The sequence below is a fragment of the Hylobates moloch genome, unplaced genomic scaffold (assembly GCF_009828535.3).
Source record: "Hylobates moloch isolate HMO894 unplaced genomic scaffold, HMol_V3 SCAFFOLD_3, whole genome shotgun sequence".
In the NCBI taxonomy this organism is placed as follows: Eukaryota; Metazoa; Chordata; class Mammalia; order Primates; family Hylobatidae; genus Hylobates; species Hylobates moloch.
In genome coordinates, this window is record NW_026652278.1 from 18,346,302 (window position 1) to 18,366,303 (window position 20,002).

Sequence of the window (20,002 nt, forward strand, 5' to 3'; positions counted from 1 at the left end):
TAAATAAAAAGGTGCTTAACATCACTGATCATCAGAGAAATGAAAATCAAAACTACAATGTGATATCATCTCACTCCAGTTAAACAGCTCATATCCAAAAGGCAGACAGAAACAAATGCTGGCAAGAATATAGAGAAAAGGGAACCCTCTTACACTGCTGGTGGGAAGGTAAATTAGCATAACTACTATGGAGAACAGTTTGCAGGTTCCTCAAAAAATTAAAAATAGAGCTACCATATAATTCAGCAATCCCACTGCTAGGTATATACCTAAAAGAAAGGAAATCAGCATATTGAAGAGACAGCTGTACTTCAATGTTTGCTGCAGCTCTATTCACAATAGCCAAAAATTGGAAGCAACCAAAGTGGCCATCAACAAATGAATGGATAAATAAAATGTGGTACATATACACAAGGGAGTACTATTCAGCCATAAAAAAGAATGATATCCTGTCATTCACAACAACATGGATGGAACTGGAGGTCATTACATTACATGAAATAAACCAGGCACAGAAAGACAAACATTGCATTTTCTCAGTTATTTCTGGGAGCTAAAAATTAAAATAATTGAATTTATGGAGAGAGAAAGTAGAATGATGGTAACCTGAGGCTGGGAAAGGTATTGGGGTGGGAGAAATGGGGATGGTTAATGGGTAGAAAGTATAATTAGTATGAATTGTTTATAACACAAAGAAAGGATAAATGCTTGAGGTAATGAATACCCTATTTACCCTGATGTGGTTATTAGGCATTGTATGCCTGTATCAAAATACCTCATCTATCCCATAAATATATACACCTATAATGTAACCACAAAAATAAAAAATAAAGAGATACGGGCGAGGAAATGTCACCAAAGAAAGATTTCCAAATGTTTAGTCAGCCTTGTACTACTGGGATAAGCCCTACTTGGTCACAATGTATTATGTTTTTTATGTATTGCTGGATATGATTTGCTAATACTTTGTTAAAGATTTTTGCTTCTGTGTTCATGAGAGCTATTGCTCTTTTCTGGTAATGCCTTTCTTTGGTTTTCTTATCACGGTAATGCCAGCCTTGCAAATTAAGTTAGAAAGTATTCTCTCTTATTCTGTTTTCTAGAAAAACTTACGTAGAATTAATATTACCTCTTTCTTAAACATTTGGTAAAATTTACCAGTGATGCCATCTGAGCCTGAAATTTTCCTTGAAGGTTTGCAATTTGAATTCAATTTATTCAATAGACATAGAAATATTCATTTCATTTACCTCCTCATGAGTGACTTTTGTTAATCTGTATGATACAGGGAATTGGTCCATTTCATTTATTTCAAATTTATGGGCATAAAGTCATTTATAATATTTCCTTATTATTTTTTAAAGTCTACAAACTGGAAATTAAAATTAAAAGAAATACTACCAACTACAATAGCCTTAAAGACATAAAATATTTTGGTATAAAATCGAAAAATATGGCCGGGCCCAGTGGCTCACATCTGTAATCCCAGCACTTTGGGAGGCTGAGGCAGGTGGATTGCCTGAGGTCAGAAGTTCGAGACCAGCCTGGCCAACATGGTGAAACCCCATCTCTACAAAAAATACATGAACCCAGGAAGCAGGGGTTGCAGTGAGCCGAGGTCATGCCATTGCACTCCAGCCTGAGTGACAGAGCACGACTCCATCTCAAAAAAAAAAAAAAAAACTAAAAATATATACACAGATCTGTATCTGATAACCACCAAAAACTGTTGTAAAAAATCAATGAAAACCCAAATAGATGAAAAAAACATACCGCAATGAAGAACGAGATAATTCAATATTGTTTACATATCAATTCTCAAAATGATTTACTAAGTCAACACAATCTCAATAAAAATCTCAGCAAGACTTTTTTAATTGACAAACTGTTCTAAAATGTATATGAAAAACAAAATGAACCAAGTAAATTTTCAAAAATAAAAATAAAGTTAGGGGAATCTCATTATCTCACTTCAAGATTTACTATAAAAACATAGTAATCTTAGCATTTTTGGGAGGCCGAGGTGGGTGGATCACCTGAGGTCAGGAGTTAGAGACCACCAGCCCGGCCGACATGGCAAAACTTCATCTCTACCAAAACTACAAAAATTAGCCAGGTGTGGTGGCATATGCTTGTAATCCCAGCTGTTCAAGAGGCTGAGGCAGGAGAACTGCTTGAACCCGGTGAGCAGAGATTTCAGTGAGCCGATACCGTGCCACTGCACTCCAGCCTGGGCAACAGAGTGAGACTCCGTCTCAAATATATATACATCTCAAGTGTGTGTGTGTGTGTGTGTGTGTGTATATATATATATATACACACACATCTCAAATGTATATATATATACACGTCTCAAATGTATATATATATATACACGTCTCAAATATATATGTGTATGTATACACATATATACATACACATATATACACATATATACATACACATATACACATTTATACATACACATATATACACAGATACGTATATATACACATATATACACATATACGTATACGTATATATACACATATATACACATATACGTATATATACACATATATACACATATACGTATATATACACATATATACATATGTACACATATATATACACATATATACACACATGTATATATATGTGTATATATACGTATATGTGTATATATGTGTATATATACGTATATGTGTATATATGTGTATGTATAAATGTGTATATATGTGTATGTATATATGTGTATATATGTGTATGTATATATGTGTATATATACACATATATATATTTGAGACGTGTATATATATACATTTGAGATGTGTGTATATATATATATACACACACACACACACTTGAGATGTATATATATTTGAGACGGAGTCTCACACATATATACATGTGTATATATGTATATATGTGTATATATGTGTATATGTGTATATATACGTATATGTGTATATATACACATATATATACACACATAGATACATTAATAAAGTCAGTCAGGAATTTGCAAAAGGATAGAGATATGGATCAATGGAACAGAAAAGAGTCAAAAAATAAATATACATAAAGATGTCCAATTAACTTTCAATAAAGGTACAAAGACATTAATGAAAAAAGGATAGTCTGTTCGACAAATGGTCATTGGATAATGATAAAGGCTCAGTTTATCAGGAGGACATAATCCAAAATTTTATGCACCTAATAACATAGTTTCAAAATACATGAAGGATAAACAGATAAGACTGCAGGGACAAACAGGTAAATACAAAATTATAACTGAAGAAAGCCTTCTCTCAATAAGTGGTAAAAACAGACAGAAAATCAGAACGGTTGTGGAAGACTTAAACAAGACTCAACCAAGTTGACCTAACTGAAATGTATACAACACTCCACCCATCAATAGAAGAATATGCATTCTTTTCACATGCACAAAAAAATACTTACCAAGATAGACAATATTCTGGCCAATATATTTTAAAGGATTCTAGTCATATAGCCTTCTGTATATTAAATAAGTTGAATTTATATTAATAAAAGTTGAATTTGGAGTTAAAGAAAACTTCAGGCCTAGAGGGCGTCAATGGTGAATTCCACCAAACACTAATGAAGAAACAATGCCAATTCCATAAAAACTCTTTCAGCAAATGATCAGGAGAGTCCCATGGGGCTCATTATATGAGGCCAGCATTATCTTGTCACCAAAACTAGTCATATAAGAAAAGTACAGACTAATATCTCTCATGAACACAGATACAAAAATGCTAAATAAAACTTTAACAAACCAAATGCAACCTAAAATAAAAAGGAAAGCATATCGTGTCAGAGGAAGTTTATCTTAGGAATGTAAGGTTGGTTTAACATTCAAAGATTATGTACATAATTCACCATGTTAACAAACTTGAAAAAATCATATGATTATCTCAATGGGCACAGAAAATGCATTTAATACAATCCAGTTTCCATCACTGGTAAAAACTCTTGGCAAACTAGGAATAGAAGGGAACTTTCTCAGTGTGATAAAAGGCATCTAAAAAAAAACTTACAGATAACATCATACTTCATGGTTAAAGATCAAATATCTCCCCTTAAATCATGAGTAAGATTGACCACTCTCATCACCTCTATTCATTACTGTAATAGAGGTTCTGGCCACTGAAATAAGACAAGAAAAAAAACGGCATCTAGATTGCAAAGAAAGAAGTAAATATATCTTTATCTGTAAACAATACAATCATCTAAGTAGAAAACCGTAAGAAATCTGCAAAAATCTACTACAAGTAATAAGTTTGGCAAGATTGCAAGATAAAAAATCAAACACACAAAAATCAGTTGTATTTCAGTATAATAGCAACAATCAAAAGTGAAAGTTTAAAAAATGCCATTTACAATAGCATCCAAAAATATTAACTACTTAGGGAAAAATCTGACAAAAGAGGTGCAAGACCTATTCACCAGAAATTTAAAAACACTGCTGACAGATTAAACGACTAAATAAATAAACATATACCATGTTAGGAAACTCAATATTGACAAGGTATTCATTTTCTCCAAAATTGATCTATAGACTCAACATAATTACAAACAAAATCCTAGTAGGCTTTTTATAGAAACTGACAAGCTGATTCTAAAACTCATATGGAAATGCAAAGGACTCAGAGTAGCCAAAATAACTGGAAAAGAACAAAACTGAAAAATACTCCCAGAATTCAAGACTTATAAAGAAACAATAATCAAGACAATGTTCTACTGACATACAAATAGACAAAGAGATCAAGAAACAAAGCAGAGTCCAGAAATAGAAACACAAATATATGAATGGTTTCAACAAAGGTGCAAAACTACTTTAACAGAGAAAGAATACTCTTTTCAACAAATAGTGCTAAAACAAATACCTATATGCCAAAAAAACTGAATTTGGATCCATACCTCTCCCCATATATAGAAATTAACTTAAAATGGACCATAAATATAAATGTAAAATCTAAAATTACAAAAGTTCCAGAGGAAAAAAAAAAAAATGAAGAAAATCTTCATCAACTTGGTTTAGGCAGTTTTCTTTTTTCTTTTTTTTTTATTTTTTAAAGACATGGTCTTGCTGTGTTGCCCAGGCTGGAGTACAGTGACACAATCACAGCTCAGCTCACTGCAGCCTCCAATTCCTGTGTTAAAGTGATCCTCCCATCTCAGCCTTCCAAGTAGACAGGCTAAATGCGCACACTGCCATGCCCAGCTAATTTTTCAAATGTTTTTGTATAGGCATGGTCTTGCCTTGTTTCCCAGGCTGCTCTCAAACTCCTAGACTCAAGTGATCCTCCTGTCTCAGGCTCCCAAAGCGCTGGGATTACACACATGAGCCACAGTACCCAGCCTAGGCAAAGTTTTCTTAGGCACAACATGAAAAGCATAATCCATAAAAGAAAAAAATGATAAACTGGAATTAATCAATTTAAAACTTAGATTCTTTGAAAAATACTGTCAAGAGATTTCCTTCTCTTTTCATTGTGTTTTCATAGACAAGCCCCAGACTGGTAGAAAATATATGCAAATGATATACCTCATAAGAAGCTAGTAATCCAAAAAATGTAAAGAACTCACAAAAATCAGTAAGAAAATTTTTTAACATGCAAAAGATTTGAATAAATGCCTATTAAAGAAGATATACAGATGGCAAGTAAGCACATGAGAAGATACTCAATATCATTAGTAATTAGGGAAATGCAAATTAAAACCCAAAAATATACCATTCACTTATTAGAATCACAAAAATTTAAAAGACTAACCATACCAAGTATTGGTATGGATGTGAAATTAACTAGATAGAACACTGACTCACTGCTGGTGGGAACATAAATGATACAACTACTTTGGAAAACAGTTTGTCAGTTTCTTTAACAGTTACACATATATCTACCCATACGATCCAGCCATTCTCAGGTTATTTCCCCAAGAGAAAGGAAAGCATATGACCATACAAAGATATAAAGGCTTCCACATGAAACTTCATAGCAGCTTTATAAGGAACAGCCAAAAATTTGAAACAGTCCAAATGTCCATCAGCAGTTGAATGGATAAACAAATTATGGTGTATCCAGACACTGGAACACTATTCGGCAGTAGAATAAACTACTAATACACCATGAATGAATCTCAAAATAAACATGCTGTGTGAAAGAAGCCAGACAAAAAAGAAGTATATAATGTATGATTCTATTTACAAAAAGTTCTAGAAAATACCAACAAATCTATAGTGAGAGAAAGCAGATCAATAGTTGCCCTGGGACAGGAATAGGCAACTGGAAAAGGGAGGGTTTACAAAGGAACACATGGAAACTTTCTAGCGTGATTGATATTTTTATGATTTTGATTGTGGTGACAGTTTCAGATGCAAATACATATGACAAAACTTGTCAAATTGTATAATTTAAATAAATAAATTGTACATTTTAAATTGTGCTGTTTGACAATTATACCTCAATCTCTTTAAAATTTTGTTTAAATAACTATCAAAATTATAATTAAACACCTCATTTTTGACAATACTAAGAAGGAAAAATAGTGCTATAAGGGCAGTATATAAGGGGTAACCTAGTGTGAAGAGTCAGACAAGCCTCCTTTAGAAACTAGTATTTAAGCGGCCAGGCGTGGTGGCTCATGCCTGTAATCCCAGCACTTTGGGAGGCTGAGGCGGGTGGATCACGAGGTCAGGAGATCGAGACCATCCTGGCTAACACGGTGAAACCCCGTCTCTACTAAACAAAAAATTAGCCTGGCGTAGTGGCAGGCGCCTGTAGTCCCAGCTACTCGGGAGGCTGAGGCAGGAGAACAGCGTGAACCTGGGAAGCGGAGCTTGCAGTGAACCGAGATTGCGCCACTGCACTCCAGCCTGGGTGACAGAGCCAGACTCCGTCTCAAAAAAAAAGAAACTAGTATTTAAGCTAAGATTAGAAGGATGATCAGTAATCATCCAAGCAAAGACCAGACAGGAAAGAGTTCACAGAAGTAACTGTGTATAAAATGCACTAAGGCCTAAAAGAATGTGACACTTTCAAGGAACTTTAAAAGACCAGTCAGGGCAGAGGAAACGAGGTGTGAGTCTAATCAGCTAAAGGGGCCAAATCATGCAGACACATGTTGTTGAAAACCATGCTATTATGCTACTACAAGTAATTTACCTTATTAATTTAGAATCTAAGAAACACTCAAATTATTTTAAATTCCTACCATGTGATTATATACTTTAATAATGTAAAAATAATCCATGGATATAAATTATCCATTACAATAAAACTTTGAAATAAGTCTTAGGGACAGGGTACATTCAGTTTAAGTTTATAGTTACTGTGTTTCCTTACAAGTAAAAAGGATTCCAAATATATATGTATTTACATATGCATATATATATATTTCTTTTGTTTTTGTTTTTTTGTTTTTGTTTTGTTTTGAGACAGAGTCTCGCTCTGTTGCCCAGGCTGAAGTGCAGTGCCATGACCTATGCTCACTGCAACCTCCGCCTCCTGGGTTCAAGCGATTCTCCTGCCTCAGCCTCCTGAGTAACTGGGACTACAGGCACGTGCCATCACACCCGGCTAATTTTTGTATTTTTAGTAGAGATGGGGTTTCACCGTGTTAGCTAGGATGGTCTCGATCTCCTAACCTCATGATCCACCCGCCTCGGCCTCCCAAAGTGTTGGGATTACAGGCGTGAGACACCAAGCCGGGCAATATGCATATATTTTTAACAGCTTAGGGGAAGAGTTTACACACTTAATTCTGCCCCTTTTTGTTTACAATAACAATCTAATTCCTGACATTATATCATTATATCTTCATTTTGCTGTCACTACAAATAGAATGCTTCATATACGTATATATAAAATTTTGAGAAGTCTCCCTCTGATACCCAGGCTGGAGTGCAGTGGCGTATTACAGCTCACTGCAGCCTCAACCTCCTGAGCTCAAGTAATCCTTCCGCCTCACTCTCTCGTAGCTGTGACCACAGGTGTGTGCCATCACGCCCAGCTACTTTTTAAATATTTTTTGTAGATTCGAGGTCTCACTATCTTGCCCAGGCTGGTCTCAAACTTCTGGGCTCAAGGGATCCTCCCACCTCGGCCTCCCACGGCACCCAGCATACTTCCATTTTAAATGCGTGAAATGAAGTATCCAAATTTGACTAACCTAAGAGGGGTAAAAATATACCACTTTATATTTGACTAATATAAAGAGCAATACTCTTTATATTTATACAAATTTATATAAATCTCAACTACTCTACAAAATTAATTCTCAAGAGCTCCCTTCTAAAAGAGAATGTCATTCAAATAGATTATAGCAAAATATTTTCTTGCTTAACATTACACTGAACTAGTCAAATACAACTTGAATTAGAGTCTGTATCTTTATTATATTTCAAATATATTTTCCTATTCTCAATCCCAAATCCTTTAGTCTAGCTTTGGCTGAAAAATCCATGTTCCTTTTGTTTTACCTGTGTAAGGAAGGAATGGCTTGTTATTCTGAGTGCTTTATTCTTTTCAAATGGAAACAGAAGACTGGAATCCATGCTAAGAGAACTGAAGTACCACTTTTGATACTATATTTGCTTCTGCATTTCTTCCCCCAACTATCAATCTTCTATCCTCAAGAAGCATTTGAAGAACACTTTTATTCCCTGGCGAAATCTCTATAGTAGAAAAAAAGCTAAGTTACCATGGAGCCAACCAATTAATTTTGACACCTGCTTACCAAGATTGATCAATCATTTTTGATGTCTGTTTGTAAGGTTGCTATCCTTCAGTTTAGAAAAAGATTTTCGAGATAATTAGTGAAGTGAGATTTTCTTGTTAAAGTCTTTCCCACTGTGTTACTACTTCAAATGCCAGGTAAAACAAGCTACTATCTTCAAATAAACCTTTCATAGGTTTATTTGCATGTACTTTACCAAGAAGAATTCTTTTCTACTAAATATAATCCTTCTCTTTAACATTAAATACCAATGTGTTCTTTATCCCTAAGAGTATACATAATAAAAACACAGATAGTTACACCAGTTATATTTACTCTAATTAATAGCTTGTATTCCACAGAGAAATGCAAAAGCATTTACCCAATAGAGTACAATGAGTCCTAGGAAATAATAGCTTCCAAGGAAATGATGAATACTCAGTGATTAGCTCAGGATTTATTGTTATTTAACAATATCTACATCAAATATCTATTCTTCTACTCACTAATGTATTTTGTTTATGAACACCACCTCTCAATGTTATTTAAGCTCGTTTTAACTTGATCTGTGATCTTTTTAACTGGGACAACATTTGCTAGTGAGGTCACAGGCTGCTGATCCAGCTAACAAGTTCCGCTACTTTAAAATGTATTATAAATATGAAGCTTCTCAGGACTGCAGCAATTTTTGTCCTCTTTTAGACAAACGGAGCAAACTCACTCAGACAAAAGCCAATATCCCTAAATTACATATAAATCAGGCACTCTCCCTATTTATGTAAAAAAATGTAAAATATGGATGAGGCTTTTTCACTGCTGACTACCAGTTTATATGTTCAAAATTCTCTCTTGCTAGGTAAAGACGCTGAATTCTACTGTCATAGCAAACGTTTAAGAACACAAGCAAAAAAAAGCAACTAACAAGCAGAACTCATTAAGATCTCTTTCCTCATCTTGAAACACTTTTTAAACTTTTAATCAGCATCTCTCCTAATTTTTTTAAAAAGTATTTTTTAAACTACATTACTATACTAACTTTAAGGTATAAACCCTAGAAAAATTTCAACCTATTGCATAAATTTCATAAAACTTTACTTTAAGATTTCACTTCCAAAACCTACTAGTTAACTTAAATCATAGACTCTACCTAAAATTTTAAAGTGCCATTTTAAAAATATACATTTTTACACTGAGCTTTAAGGGACATTTATTTTAATCAGCAATAGTAAGTTTTTTTTAAAAAAAAAAAAAGGAAAGTATGCTGTGTTTAAAACTCCAGGAAATTGTCCTAGAATACATTAATAAGGTGAACCAGTCTTACCTTTGCCTTAGGGCCCAAGAGAAATTTCACCTAGATTTTGGCTATCAGCCTAACAATATTAGTAATCTACAATATTCAAGAGCCACAAACCAGCCAGCAAACTTCATATTAAGTATCTAGAAGACTAAGAAGCTGACTTTCTTAATGACTGTTACCTGCATGTTGTGAGAAGCCTGCCCAAATGTTAACTGACTTTTGCTACTCCCCTACACTGTGACCATTGCTTTTTGTATCAGGCAAGAATGTAATAAACACCAACCAGTACGAAGAAAGTACCTTCACCTTAGCAAGCAAACTTCTTAGGCTCCTTGAGCTTCAGACAAGCAAAAGCGATGTTCCCGCACAAAAGCTGATAGTGAATTAACCGATTAGAAAAAAATCCATTATCCTCACCACATAAAAACGTCCGAGTATTTCATCCTTCTATCTAACCTAAAGTCACCTTTGTATTTCTCAATTCAAGATTGTCCTAGCAAATACAACACAGCAAATTCGTTAAAAGTACACATTCTGGAGTGTGTACTGGCTCCAGAATGTGCCAGCTGATTTGGAATCATAACTCGGCCCTTACTACTGTGTAATCCTGGCCAAGTTACTTAAATGTATCGCCTCGATTTCTCTCCGTAAATCCAACATAATAATTCTAGCAACTCATAGAGCTGCTGTAAGGAATAAATGAGAAAATCGACATAAAGCGCTTAGAAGAGTGTTTGGCACTTATCAAGTCCATCATAAACTCTACTTATTAAGATCACTATGATGACTAAATAAATGTTAGAAGGGGTCACCTCTAGAGAGAAGCGGAGGATGGGGAAAGAGAGAGGTACTGGTAGATCATAACTGAACCTTTACACTTTTGTGAATTTTTCACAATGCGCATGTATTTCATAAGTAACTTGGACAATTTCTGATTTTAAAATATTATCCCAAGAAAATGGTGCTGGGCATCATAACTGATTGTGAAAATGTTCGTGCTAAGCAGCGGATCAGAAGTCGCTGCGGACATCTGGAACGCTCGAGAACTGCTTAACTCCCCGTCGGTCAGGGCTCCGCGCGGGCCCGAGCGCTCCCGGGGCGCCCCGGGGTTGGAGGGGGCGCGGCGCGGGCCCCACTCCCGCCCGCTCCCACCGCGCGCTGAGGTTCACTCCCGGCCGGGGGGATCAGAGGTAGCGACGGGGGAGGGGGAGGCCGCGACGGGGGCGGGGAAGGCCGCGACGGGAGCGAGGCAGGGCTGGAGCTTCGGGGTCCGGCGAAGGCACTTACTTGAACCTGCCCTGGCAGTGCTGGCACTGGTCCCCCACCCAGCCCGGGTCGCAGAGGCAGGTGGAGTTGACACAGCGGCCCGAGAAGCAGGAGCCGGTCCTCTCGCACGGCTTGGATTGGGACACCTGCGCGTAGAGCGCCAGGTAGAGGAAGCCATAGCACAGCAGCCAGCTGTTCCCGTCCAGCAGCCAGGAGGAGGCGCCCCCGCCGCCGCCGCCCGCGGGCCGAGCCCTCCACAGCCCCGGGGCCGCCGGCTGCGGGGGACCAGTGCGGGCCCGGCCCCCAGTCTCCATCTTCCACGGCGCCCCTGCCCGGCGAGACTGCGCTCGCGGGCGCCGACAGGGATGCTGTTGAGGGGAATTCCGGCCGCAGAAAACCTCTCCGCCGCCGCTCCTCCTCCTCTTCACCGGCGCCCGTCCCAGTCCCGCTCCCCGGTCAGGAGGGACAGATCCCAACCGCCGTCGCCTCCGCTCGGCTGCCTCCAGTCGCACCCGGGCATCGCCACCCAGTCTCCTGACCTTGTCCTTAGTGGGCCGACCCCACAGCCGCGGCGTCCCGGACCCGGCTGGAGGCGGGGAGCGGGAGGCGCAGACTGCGCCCGGCGCTCCTGAGGGGACCTGACCGGGAGGAGGAGGGGACCCCGCGCGCGGCCCCGCCTCGCCCGCGGCCCGCGCCAACTGCCTCGGCTCCGAGCGCCGCGCGCCCGGGAGGGCGGGGGCTGAGCGGGAGCCCCGAAGTGGGCGCGCCCAACGCGGAAGGGGGCGATCAGGGAGGCGGCGGTCAGCCCCGCCTCGCCCGCCCGGCGGCCAAGGGCGCCCCAGCAGCCATTCTGTCTCCGGTGCCTCGAGCCGGCCGCAGCGGCAGCGCCGGGAACCCGCGATGCGTGAGGCCGCCCCCCGCCCTCGCGCGCGCCTACACTCCTCCCCACAGGCCCGGCGCCTTGGTCTCGCCCCGCCCCTGACAGGGACCGGGGACTGCCCCGCCCGCGCGCGCGCCCACCCCCCCAGGCCCGCGCGCTGACGGGAGACAGGCCCCCCAGGTGTGGCTCGTGTGCCAGTACCCCCGGCCCGTGCGGGCACCCCGGCCCCACCCGCACCCCGCGCCCCGGGAGCCCCACGAATGAGAGATGGACACAGGCTTCGCAGCTTCAGCAGAAAAGAAGTCCTTCCCGTCAGCCGTCTGCAGCTGCAAAAGTGCAGCGCTTTTTCCCTAGCGCTTCCCCCTTCCCCCGCCCCATCCTCGTGCCTATTTCTTCTTTTTCTCTTAAGAGAGAAAAACTCCAACTACACACAAAGAGCTGAGCATGTGCAGCAGGCAAAAGCCTTAAAGGCACCGCAGTCCGACCACGTTGTAGGGTCAGCGAGGGCTGGGAGGGGCGGGGATTGGGGACTGCGAGAGGCGCGAGGCGGTCTCCGCGGAGGGACCTCCGACGGGGAGCCATTGCTGCCTCGGGAATAACGAAGCCCCCGCCCCCAACAAAGAACTGCGAGGCTGCGAGCCCCGCGCTCTCCACCCGTTACAGACGCTGCCTCGAAACCCCGCGTCTCTCCTTTTCTGCTTGTCAGTGCTCCCTCCTCCATCTGGGACGATATTTTGCCTTGAAAAATATTGCAGCATCGGGGCTTTTTTTCAGAAGAGCAGAAGTGATGCCCACAAAAGGGCCGTTTTCCTTCCTCAGCAGCACTTTTTCTTCTTCAGATGACTTTCCAAGATTGGCTGGCATATTCTGAGATTTTTGTTTTGTACTTTGGTGCCTTCTCTAAACAGTTGCCTTTTTATTTGACCCCCTTGAGAAAAGACGCCAAACACACATTGCAGCCATATATCCTCGAGTTACAGCAGTGTTGCTGGAGTCCCACCAAAGAACAGGCAGTATGAAAAAGAATTCGAAATCCACCAAAGGCATTTCTCACAGAAAAAAAAAAAAAGAAAAGAAAAGTTTGTTGTAACTACACAGTCAAAATATTATTGTTAGGATTCAACTCGTGTTTATTTCGCGTCAGTTCTTTTCATGTCTCTTATCCCCACTCGCAGATGAAATCCTCCATTAACCCCATTTTGCAGATGAGAAAGAGCAACTCAGAAAGGTTGAAATATTGGCCAATGGCAGGTTAGGAGTAATGAACTGAGCTTTAAACACGAGGCCTCTGACTGCTGTGCTTTTTCCACTGCTTCTATTAGCAGATGCTTTGCTCTTCCTTTGGTGAATAAAATACACGTGTTGGCTTGGTTTACAAATACCTCAGCAGTGACTTAAGGAGGAAAAAATAAAAACAAAGATCCAGAAGGAGCTGGCTCCTTCGCAAGGAAAAGAGCAAAAGGAAAACCACGATTCTCATTGGCATACAGAACAAATCATAATTTCCATAATTTCAGGGTTTTACCAGTATCAAAAATGTCCTTATCAAACCTAGAATTAGGATGCCCCCTTCTTCCCTTAACGTCTTTTCCACATCAGGCTGCCCCTTAGAGACTTCTTGAAATGAGTGAAGAAGCAGAGGAGAGAACACTGCAGACACCAGTTAAAAGGAAGATCCTGTTCTGGATCACATCTTTTCATTTCGATGACTGTGAAATCCAGAAGAATTCTTTCTAGTGTCAGCCATGCATGAACACTGTCTGCTGCTTTTCCATTCTTCTCCATCTGCCAGCCAAAGTCAGCCGCATCTTTCTCACATCTAAGGTAGAGTCGCTTTCAGACGTGGGGAAAGTGGCCAAACTCTTAAAACAGTCAGTGAGTGTGAAGGTAATCAAAGGATGCGCTGTAGTCCCTTTGACAAGAGAGATCACAGCTCAGTCACATACTGACTGTAGCCTGTATTTGAGCAGAGCTTGCCCATTAAAAATATACTCATAAGTGGGAGTTGAACAATGAGAACACATGGACAGAGGGAGGGGAACATCACACACCAGGGCCTGTTGTGGGGCGGGGGGCTAGGAGAGAGAGAGCATTAGGAGAAATACCTAATGTAGATGACGGGATGATGGGTGCAGCAAACCACCGTGGTACGTGTGTACCTATGTAACAAACCTGCACGTTCTGCACATGTATCCCAGAACGTAAAGTATAATAATAATTTAAAAATACATATCTTTTAATTGAATAACCACTATAATCAGCTCAGTACTTCACATTACACTGAAGAACATGCAGCCCCACGGGCGTCCTCTCAACATTGCCTTTAGAATCAAGCTGAATATATTAAATTTATATGAATTATTCTCACAAGGATCTCAGAATTTTCACTCACCCTGTATTTTGTTTCTCTCTCAAACACTTTTAGTCAACATTTACTGAGTAACTATTATGAATTTAAGCAAAAAAAAAAACATATATGAATAAAGCATGATTTCTACCCCAGATTAGCTTATCTTTTTTCAAGCTCACTAGACTGTGAGCTCATTATACAGTTGAGTGTCATATACTTTACAAATGTAGACACAGAAAACTTAAATTATTTTAGATGGTCACACAAAAACTCAATGGCAAAGTTTTAAAACTCCAACATATTTTCTTTTTTCCGATGAAGTTGAGTCAGCCTCCTAGAAGTGCTGTATCATACTGAAATAATTCATAGTATTGGTAATAGCAGTCATAAATCTAGCAAAAAGGTGAAAATTTACTCCAAAGCCATACTGGGGGAAAATTCACCCTACTGAAGTAGGATGAAACTGTTAAGAATTATCTATTTAAATTCATCCAAGGGGAAAGATAAGAAAAGACTATTTGTTTTCTTTAGCCTTATATCAGGACCATTAGATATTTTGAGGTATATGTTTCATTTCCATTCATACTACTTAACGATGGTGCTATAATGTGGTGGGCAAAAATCTGATATCACATCACCAGATTGTTTAAAGGAAATGTAAGTGATTTTTTAAGAGAACAAGAGAAATGGTAGATCCAATGTCTTTTGGTTGCTACTCAAAAAGTAAAAGATCCTATTTGGGCTAATGAACCAAAGCAGACTCTTTTCAGTTGCTTAATTTAAGAATCTCTGCTCTCTGGTTATTGTTCGCCCTTTGGCTTATATGAGGCTTCTGAAAGCAACCAAGATAATGAGAGCTGCAGATAGCCTGGCCTCAAAAGCTAGAAATGCATTCACTCAAAGGGACCCACAGCAAAACTGGGGCAGTATTCTTAAGACACTAATAGATGATGAATGGTCTGTAACATTAAACAGTTTAAAAAAACAACCATCAAATTTAGGGACTTATTAAAAAATTATTGATGATATTTAAAATGTTTATATGGCTATGGATCTGAACCACCACCACCGTCCCAATCAAAATCTAACATTCTGCTTTCTCTTGGATACATTCTTTTCTTCCATCGGTTTCCCTTGCTGTCACAGTTGCAAACACACACATACACTTCTGCCAATTTTTCTACTTAACACATTTCAAACATATTGTTATAAGTAAATCCAAGGAAATAAATCCAAAGATTATAAATTCACTATGCTGGGCTACTACATTTTTTTTTTTTAGCTGGGAAATAAAATGAACATCCTTAAACTTTTAATCCTAAATATTCAGTCTTGTCACTAAAAAAAGTTGATTGCTAATAGCCAATTGCAGAAACTTGTCTTTTGTGAAATCTAATTCAATAAAAATATGGGCTAGGGCCTCCTGATAAACAAAGTAGATCAAGTGTGTGCATTTACCTCTGCTCTCTCTGCAAACTCTACCAACATGACAGGAAAGGTTTTTGTTTTTTGTTTTTAATTTTTTTCAGGTATAAACTCACGATGATAAAGAAAATGAGAAAACAGCCAACTTGTAGATCAGAGGTGACAAGGCATTTGGAAGTGTCAATGAAGGAGAAAAGTGAATGGAGAAGTAATAACTAAAACATACACACCATCAGAGATGAGTAACAACAAGAAACAAATCTGTTTCTCCCAAAGATCCCCAGAAAGCCTCAGGACTCAGATGCAAGAGTTACCAGGAAGGCAGAGGTGGGGCTCTAGGATAAAAATAAGGGAAATGGTTGAGAGCAGAATAAGGACCCACACTCTCCCTCTTATCCCAAAAAGCTAAACACTACCCCAAACCCAGCCCTAACAGAGGTTTAATCTCTTGGGAAATTGAATCAGAGGCTCCAGACTTGGAGCACCAGGCACAGTAGAAGGAGGGAGTGAGGTACACAACCGGAACTTGAGAGACTAAGTGAAAATCTACATATTGAATGGTAAAATTTCCCTGCCATCTTTTCCTCCTGTTCCCAGAACATCAATAATCAAATGAATAACCCCCAGACAGAAAACTGAAGGATATTTATCAGCAGAAGTTGAATGGTTCCAAGACAAAAGATACTGTCATTTGGCGTCTTCCAACCAAATGAAAATCCAGCTTCTGGATCACTGTACAGTGAAGCCTGAGAGTGAATAAGTTTTGCCTAATCCTTTTTTCCGTAATTTCCTCCTAAATAAGGCCAGTAAATGTTCACTAGACATAAAAGATAGAAACAAAACAAAAACAAAGAAAAGGAAATTAAAGGAAACAAAGTCAAATGATATGGAAAGATTGTGCACCATGAAACAAAAGTGGATATTCCTTAAAAAAATAATAAACGGACAATCAGAAAACAAAAACATAAATAAATAAGCAGTAACCAAACTTAAAATGCAATAAAATTTGGGAAAATAAAGTGTAGGAAATTTCCTAGAAATTATAGAAAAGGTAGGCCAGGCACGGTGGCTCACGCTTGTAATCCCAGCACTTTGGGAGGCCAAGGCGGGTGGATCACGAGGTCAGGAGATCGAGACCATGGTGAAACCCCATCTCTACTAAAAATACAAAAAATTACCCGGGCATGGTGGCGGGTGCCTGTAGTGCCAGCTACTCGGAGAGGCTGAGGCAGGAGAATGGCGTGAACCCGGGAGGCGGAGCTTGCAGTGAGCCGAGATTGCACCACTGCACTCCAGCCTGGGCGACAGAGCAAGACTCCGTCTCAAAAAAAAAAAAAAAAGGTAAAGAAAGTTTCTCCTTTATCATGAAGGAAAAACTAAGAAAATTAGAGAATTCACTAATAGATACTATTTTAAATTAAGCATTTATACTATGAATACATGTGTTAATGTGAGAGTACATTAATACACAACATATATAGGAGCAGACAAAATTTGTTTATATCTGTTCATCCTAGTATTAACATGAGGAAATTTCCCAGAACTAAACTTAACCTCCAGATGAAAGACCCACTGCAACCTGAAACACTGAGTAAAAAGATTCACAAATTGAGGGGGAAAAGACAAATGCAATGGACTAGGGGTAAGAATAGCATTAAAATTCTCAACAACAAACCTGAGATGTAAGGGAAAAAGTAGATATATAAGGGAAAATTATTTTCAACCAGGAATTCTATACCCAGCCAAGCTATCAGTAAAGTATGAGGATAGACATTTATCAGTAAGATATGAGGATAAAGACACACAAGCATTTATAAAATTTATCTCCCAGTGTGCCCTTTTTTAGGCTACTACTAGAAAATATAATAAAGGAAGAGACAAAACAGAAGAGAATTGTGCAGGGACATCTCAGGATGACATACAGCTGTGCCCCAGGCCAACAGAACAACCAATCTAACCTGGAACAGAGGGCCAGGGAGAGAGGTATCCATGAAGATCATGGATATGAGTTGATATGATTTGGATCTCTGTCCCCACCAAATCTCATGTTGAATTATAATCCCCAGTGTTGGAGGTGGGGCCTGGTGGGAGGTGACTGGATCATGGGGGTGGAGGTATCATAAATGGGTTGGTACCATTCCCTCAGTGCTATTCTCGTGATAGTGAATGAGTAAGTTATCATCAGATCTGGTTGTTTAAAAGTGTGTGGCACCTCCCTGCTTCCTCTATTCCTCTTGCTCTAGCCGTGTAAGACATGCCTGCTTCCCCTTCTGCCATGATTGTAAGTTTCCTGAGGCCTCCCCAGAAGCAGAAGCCACTACGCTTCCTGTACAGCCTGCAGAACCATAAGCCAATTAAACCTTTTTCTTATAATTTATCCAGTCTCAGATATTTCTTTATAGCAGTGTGAGAACTGACTAATACATAAGTATTTGGAAATGTTTGGACTTTTGAAAAGAAGATTAGCAAGATGTGACAGATCTTGGAGTATTGGGAGAAGAAATAGAATAAACACATAATAATTTGAGAAAATGGACAAAATAAGGCAATTGTTGACTAGAAAAAAATGTACAAGATGTGATCAATACTTGCTTACATAGTCATAATAAGGTAAACATTGACCATCAGTTTAACCAAAAATTAGAATTACCTATTTTTAAAAGATAGAAGCAGGGAAATAATAAGGTTAAATCCTAATTTTTTTAGTAAGAAGTCATTATATGTCCAAATTGATAAATCCAGAAATAGCAGTATAATCACACTACACTGAAGAAAAGATTTGAAAGCTTCTTACTCTGGGGCATAGGAAAGAAGGTCAGGAGATGTACTTTTTATTATAAGGCTTTTAGTACTCTTTGATTGATTGAAAATTAAAAATTAATTCTAAGGCAGATAAAAATAACAAATAAATATGTGCATTCATAATAAAATAGAGAGTCATGGCACCAAAGACTCATAAAAACCTGGGTTTGGTTCCTAATTCTGCTGTCTATATGCCGGTTACCCTTGAGTGATCCATTAACCTCTGTGCCTTAGTTTCCCAACATATAAAATTAGAGTAGTCAAATATCTATCAATGTTCATTTTAGGACCGAGATGAGGGTCCAAATAGAACATATGAAAGCACCTAGTAAATGATATAAAGCATGAAACAAACTTTGATATTTAATGTTCACCAAAAATTATTATTAGGAAGAGATTATATTTTATATTCCCATATGAAGGAAAGGATTACTAAAAGGGATTTGGGTCAATACACATACATACACACACACACACAAACACACACACATACACATACAAAAACAGGCAGAGCTAGAAGAAGAGGAGATAATTTTAAAGATGGATGTAGCCAAAGTTCCTTATTTTCCAAGGTTCAATAAGGTTAAGTGACTTGGCCAAGATCACATAAGTAAGTAGTGGAGTAAACCAAACAAAAACCAAACAGCCAAAGCACAAACCTTGAACCAAAAACTCAGAACCAAATGAAAGTTCACCAGAATGGTTAAAGGCATAAATTAAAAGCCCAGCCCTGTCTGTAATATAGCAGATTATCAATAATATAATCTGCTATATTGCTATATTAACTAGCTGATTACAGTTCCTTCTTAAATATGGAGAGAAGGGCTAGAAAGAAAATAGGCATGCTTTAAAAAGAAAAATAGCAATTAGACAAGCAGAGTCAGCAACAGAATATTCCTCTTGAAAATGGAGATGTGAAAATTGGATTCATCGAATCAGGAGAGAGAGTGAGAAAAAGGAAAGGAAACAAATGAAGAAAGGGCATGGCCTAGTGATTGACAAAATGTGTCAAGAAGTGCCTGAATTTGGAACTCTTGAAGCTATTGCAAAACAACTAATAGGCTTCCCCATTCTCTCCTCCTTGGGATAATGTTGAAAGGGATGAGGGCATGAGGAAGATAAAAGGGTCAGGGACCTTTCCTCCATTCCATACAGGAAATCATATGCTGGCACTTTTCTTCATAAAAGGCCAGGGGACGGGGGGTTGCTGGGACTCTTTTTAAGAATACAGCTCTGTGAATTAAAATGAACAGAAGTTCAA

At 39.1% G+C, this 20,002-nt stretch overlaps 1 protein-coding gene across 7 annotated transcripts in view; it reads right to left on the reverse strand.

The window, feature by feature from the left end:
* ATRNL1 (attractin like 1) overlaps positions 1–11,985 on the reverse strand; it is an 838,515-nt gene extending 826,530 nt beyond the window's left edge. For all 7 annotated transcript variants that reach the window (XR_009212695.1, XM_032176925.2, XM_032176917.2 and 4 more), the window contains exon 1: positions 11,306–11,985. Coding sequence is in view for 6 of the 7 variants with exons in the window: in XM_032176925.2 (XP_032032816.1) it covers positions 11,306–11,598 (293 nt within the window). In the remaining variant the exon portion in view is untranslated. The remainder of the gene's footprint in view (positions 1–11,305) is intronic.
* Between the last annotated feature and the right edge of the window lie 8,017 nt (positions 11,986–20,002).